A 6,508-nucleotide genomic window follows, 5' to 3' on the forward strand; every position below is an offset into this window, starting at 1 on the left:
TCTTCTAGGCAAGCGTGCTACATCGTAGATTGCGTCGATGTTTAATAGCAGGCACGACAACGGTCAAAGGCTAGCCTGTTATGAGTACCTTTTTTACTTTTTTTTATCCACTATAAGAAATAAGGCCAAGGGCTATTGATTGACGAATCCGTTTGTAGAAACTATAAAAATGATATTTATAGATATTAACGTTTGAAATGTCCTGTAATCCTAGATATACGGAAAAAGACAAAGGAAATTGCTTTGACTGTAATCGAATTTCTCTAAGCCTATTGATTATGAATCCATAATTACCCATTAATATGTTAGTTAATTAGAGAGATTACCGACTATAATAGAATATATGGATTATAGAACATCAGAGAATATCGCATTAACTGCCGTTCACAAATAATATATTATCGACGGTTGGATGATAAGAAATACATGTCGGATAGTACCAAAGACAATTTTACAGAAATGCCCCAAAATTTTCATAATTTCTTTGTCTGTTGGCCTAAGGTCGTTAACATTGTATTATCAAATTAGATTAATGCTAAGTGTTATGATGATAATTGCTAAAAATAATTCTGCATTACATAAATAATATGTAGGGTTGTCATTAAAATTTATTTCAGTCATTATTTATTTTTTACGAGTAATTTTATTTTAACTTGTGTTTTTGGTTTAATTATTTTAGTCATTACTTATGTTTACAGTACCACATACAAACACTTGATATTTATTATATACATATAACTGTATACCTATAGTTGGCAATAAAGAAAAACAATTATTCTATTAGTTTTTTATTAACATGGTTATTTTAAATACTTGTACTTTATTAGTGCCTAATATGAGAAAAAAAAAAGTTTATTATTATTTTTTTAATTCTTTAGAGAATTAATAAATTCAAAAGAATTAGAAACATGATAAAATAACCTTATGAAACGATAAAATCGTTTAAAAACACTCCCGGTGCCGGTGGTACTCCGACAGGAGAATCCTCGCTCTCAGCGCAATGCGGGCTCCGCTCGAGTATCTTGCATTATGCATTTCTCCTTACACTGCTCTTTCGCTCGTCACGTGTTGTGAAGTATTCACATATTTTCCAGAAGTAATTATGTAAATTTAAGTCCAGCTCAGACTGGTCGTAAAATTCGTTATTAAAACTTATTCTTAGGCCGTTTTCTTTCACTGCTAGCATTCGTTATATAATCGTATTTATTCCAATGATATACGCGTGTGAGCAGGTTTTGGAATCTCAACATGATTGAACGTAAAGTCTTCGTCGATGTACGACACTGACGTCCGGGAAATTAAAACTTTCCTCCTAAGATGGTCGAGACACAATCTCTAACTAAATTTACCATAAAATCTCTGCTTCAAAACTTGGAAAAATTTTATAAAGTAGATCAAATAACTTTCATGTTATGACAGAAAAGTGGCCACATGAAGATCAGAAGACGAAGCTATTACAAAAACTGTTTTCTGATTTGCCACAGACGTGCGTGCGTGAGGGTTGGTAGAAGCAGCCTCTATTTCCACGCAACACATTATTATTCAAGGGAGTTTTCGAGAAACTAAAGGTAAAATGTTTCTTAGATGATTTTAAATGAAATCGTATGCTTTTAACCATCGCAAACACTTATGTTGATACGTGATTTTGGTTTACAAGTTATTATATAATACATCATATTTCAAAGCAAAAATTATTGCTTAAATATTAAATATTGAACGAATAAAATCTTTTTAGCAAATCGACGAAAAAGACCTATTTATTTTATTTAGTTTATTAGTGATTATCTAAAATTAACAAAGAATTTTTATCAAAATAATAAATACTGGCCCAATTTCTATTGATAAAAAATAATATATATATTGGTGATATCGGTTTCACTGATTAAATAAGCGTTATTTTAAATCAATTAATAGGTATATTTCTGTGTTGCAGTCATGTCGAAAGTTGCGGTTGTGACTGGCTCCAATAAGGGATTGGGCTTTGCCATTGTGAAAGGTTTGTGCCAAAGATTTGACGGAGTCGTCTTTTTAACTTCAAGAGATGATACTCGAGGCCAAAAAGCTGTCACAGAACTCAATAAAATTGGATTACATCCAGAGTACCATCAACTCGATGTGACGGACAAAGAAAGCGTTACAAGATTCAGAGATTTTATTAAACAAAAATATGGTGGAATAGATATTCTCATCAATAATGCTGCAGTAGTTGATAATTTCATGTCTCCTTGCACTTATGAAGAAGGAAAAGAAATAATTAATATTAATTTTAAAAGTATATTAATAACACAAGAATTTATCTACCCGTTAGTAAAAAACAATGGCCGTATTCTCAACCTTTCAAGTAGTTGTGGTCATCTTTCAAATTTAAGAAATAAGTATTGGATCGACAGACTTTCTAAAAGAGATTTAAAAATAGAAGATATCAATGACTTTATCGATTGGTTTCTCGAATCTAAAAAGGCTGGTACATTCAGTTCGGAAGATTTTGTTGATAATGGCGTGATAGCAGCGTACAGAGTGGCCAAGATTGCTCTTAGCGCTATGACGATGATACAACAAAAGGAATTAGAAGCTAGGAATATATCCGTCAACTCGATGCATCCTGGACTAGTGCGTACGGATTTGACTATGGGTTTAGGGTTTTATAGTATCGACCAGGCGGCTGAGACTCCACTATACCTCGTACTTGATGCACCTCAAACGTTGAAAGGAGCTTACGTGTGGTTCGACAAAAGAGTTCTTGACTGGTACGACTACAAAGAGGATTATTATTTCACTTTTAAATCTTTGATGGCGTAGAAAATTAGTATAAATATTATATCAGAACTTTACTGGAATATTATTATTGTAATATACGAAGAAATTTATAGTTTTTAAGGGTCCGTATTAAAGAAGACAGTCTATAATTGTTATATTATGCGTCACAAAAATTATAATCTGATTTGTCAAAGAAATTTTAAAATAAAATGAAATAAAGCTTAAAATTATTTATTCATTATTTCTTTAAATTCTATTTACATGAATATAACAAATTACTTCTAATGACAACAGATTACACAAAAAAATTAATTAATTCAACTTGAAACATACAATATATAAGAAATACATATGATTGATAAGCCATAGTTTTGGGATTAAAAGTGGATACAAGTTCGGTAAAAAGGTCATAGATCCTAAATTCCAAAGATGAGCTCTGAAAATTTACTCTCTTTAGAAGAGAGTGAGTATTTGTGTGAGTATTTATGTTCTTGAGCAGCTTCTATATGATATGATAGGTTATCTTTTACAATTATTTGGTCACAAGCTGTCTGATTTTCAAGCACCACGAGCGGATGCTGCTGCCAATGCGCCACACACCTTATGTTGTAAAAAAATCAACAACAATAGTTAATTATGATTTACACGTGCGACCATTTTGTAATAGTGTATCTGAATATATCTACCTATTATTATATATATTATTTGCTTGTAGGGCTTTTAGCTCCACAATACCTGTCCACTTATCACTTATTATACCGCTGGACAGCACTGCGTTGTACACCAGTGTAATTATAGGTACAGAAGACATCGATTTTTAGCTCCAGAGGTTGATGGCGTATTGGCGATGTAACAAATGATTCATATTTGTTATAATAATATATAAGAAGAAGATTAGGGAGAAGTCGTCGGTGCTGTGCGCTCTTTCTCCCCCCAGTCGTAAGCGTCACCGGAACTAGAGAAGTTCTCTGTACCCCGGGTACCCCCTATATTTTAGTCCTGCATAGGTGGGCCAACCATTCGGGCGTCAAGATAACACCGGTGAATCCCACATTTACCAACATTTCATTTGGGAGAAAAGACTAAACTCCAAATCCAAAAAAAAATACCTTTAACTCGAAATAAAGACACGCGGTATATCAAAGTTTTATAACTGTACAATTCTAGAATTTAGAGGGACAGGATGTTGTTTTCCTTTAAGATACAGCAATGTAGTCTCCGTATGAAGTACGCTCGATCACGAGTAACGTATTAACAACAGGTGACTAACAGTTTCGAGTAAGCCCCTGTGAACTGAGATAAACTTACTTAAATTATTTGTCAGCGGTTTATTTATTTTTTTGTTTCTTTCTAAAAAATTTAGTTCCAACACCTTAGAAGCTTTACATATTATTTATTTAACGTCTACTCGAATAATACCTGTAAAGTAGAAATATATAACAAGAGTACAATAGTCACCGCTGAATAAGCCGTAAATGTTACATCGGCGACAAAGTTAACACTTTTGTTACCGAAAGCGATTTCCTAAGGATACAACTCTGTTTTATTTTTATGAATAAAATTCAAAGTAAAACTTACTTTCTTAGTCAATATTTATGAATAAAAATATCTATTTTATTAAGTCACTTTTAAACATAAAAGGAGCGGCTAGTAATTACGTAACTGTTCTATTTTCATAGAGTTTTTTTGTTATATCACACACTGTTGTCATTTGTTCCAAATGCAAGTCTCCATACTTTATAATGCTGTATTCAAGCTTGAAAAGTAATTTAGTCAGTGATTAATCTTAAACACAGACAAAACTAATGTAAACTCGACTATGTTAAGCCTGAGATTTATTTCAATATCTGATTTTTGCGGGTTTTTGATGAATTGTTTAATTAAATGTTTACCTAAATTCTTCAAAATTCATTTTAGTACACATATTGTGTTTGATTCAATCACATCAATAAGATTTAAATTATATTTAAAAATAACTAAAATATTTTATCGCTCCAATTCAATCAAAGGTTATGGAGGTCAGTAATGAATTCAAATCTGAACCGAATTATAGTAATTTCGAATGTATTTTAATATTGAGGTCAAATATTTAACAGGTACTCTGGATTTTCAGAAATAGAAAAATAAAACGTTTAAGGAAAATTCTGCCAAATGTTGGTCACGATTCGCTTGGGGTTATCTGTGAGCAAATTCTTTGAGAATTAAAATTTCGACGTAGAACGTCAGAAAATGTTCTGCAGCATTGAGTAAAATATCACACCGTACAAAGGATATACGAATCAAAAATTTGTTTATCGCAAATCGTAAGTCAACCCAAAATGTTACTGTATAGCTTTACTGATGTCACCATTTAAAATCGTAGTACTTGCCTTGAATTCTAATTGTTTTTATAATTAACTACTAAAACATGGATCGAATGCCGATATTAAGTATTGAAGAATAAAACATTACAATCAATGGGCTCTTAGAATTATGTTAATTTTAAAATTATTAAGATAATGTTTTGGATAAAAATTTAGTAAATATTTGTACTTAAATCTGTATGGAAAACATGTCTTCTGAATCACACGAATGTTTGGTTGAAATTGACATTGAAATAACTTAAAGTTTTAAAAGTTATATATATAAATATATGACTTTTCTTTATATCTTATAAATAAACTAATTAAACAAAACAATATGTTTATAAAACAAAAGTTATGTACTAAGTTATATGAGATGTCTGCACCGCAAGATAATGTCACAAAAAAGGAAGGTGACTCAGCTTATGCTGAAACCAGAGGAAGCATACAATGACCCTCAAAGTTCAAAGCTGAATTTCAGCGTATACCATACGAGCAACAATTAGAATTACAAATAAATCTATAATATATAAAATAAACGTATTACTTGCGTTATTATAATAAATATTATTTTAAAAACTTAATTAATCATAGATATTTAAATAAATCAACGTTCAACATAAACAAGGAGAAAAAGCAGAAGACCACCAGAACCACAATCATGTTATAAGCGCTATCAATATAATATTATATTCAAATTAATAATAATAAAAATGAGTGTTCTGTATTATTAAAACAATTATGGAAGTAGCATGTAACTGTGTGCGTGGTCTATTGCAGATTCAATGCTGCTGACCTTGGTCATATGGTTCACCCTGATATATGTAGGGTCTCAGTTTTTTTAAATATAGATTTAGCATTCTTTGAAAATTACTTTTACGGAACTACGGAAGAGGTTTGTGGATCTTGAGTGTACAGTGTAGATGTACTCTTTTTTAAAATATAACACTTTAAAGTATAATACTTCTGGGTAAATTAATTAAAACAAAACGAGTAGTAACGTATCATTTTGGTGCAATTGAACTGGTTTGTTGTTCTTATGTTTTATATCTGCAGATCCGAGCCCTGGGCCCAAAACCCCTGCCGGGCCAATATAGACTTGAGACTTTCTGTAAAAATCCAATTTAATTAAAAACTTAAATTAGTGTACTTTCACACACAGTAAATAGTATATTTAGAGTAACAATTGTTTTTTTGTGGGTTCTCATGATACTTCAAATGTGTACAATTTTTCTTTTTAAATACGAGTTTATCATCAAAAGTTTGATCAATGACAATGTTATCCACAATAATAATAGTAAATAAATATGTTTATAAAAAAATAAACATATACGTGTGTGCTACGCTTTGGTATGTAAACGAAAAAGACCATGTTTATATTCACAGATAAAGCTTATCAGTTTATGTCA

At 31.0% G+C, this 6,508-nt stretch overlaps 1 protein-coding gene across 1 annotated transcript; it reads left to right on the forward strand.

The window, feature by feature from the left end:
• Positions 1 to 1,935: 1,935 nt before the first annotated feature.
• On the forward strand, positions 1,936 to 2,799 carry LOC125076936 (carbonyl reductase [NADPH] 3-like). Its single transcript, XM_047688679.1, has one exon. It carries the CDS (start codon positions 1,936 to 1,938, stop codon positions 2,797 to 2,799), a length of 864 nt encoding a protein of 287 aa, XP_047544635.1.
• Positions 2,800 to 6,508: the final 3,709 nt, after the last annotated feature.

This window comes from Vanessa atalanta, chromosome 3, assembly GCF_905147765.1.
Source record: "Vanessa atalanta chromosome 3, ilVanAtal1.2, whole genome shotgun sequence".
Taxonomy (NCBI): domain Eukaryota; kingdom Metazoa; phylum Arthropoda; class Insecta; order Lepidoptera; family Nymphalidae; genus Vanessa; species Vanessa atalanta.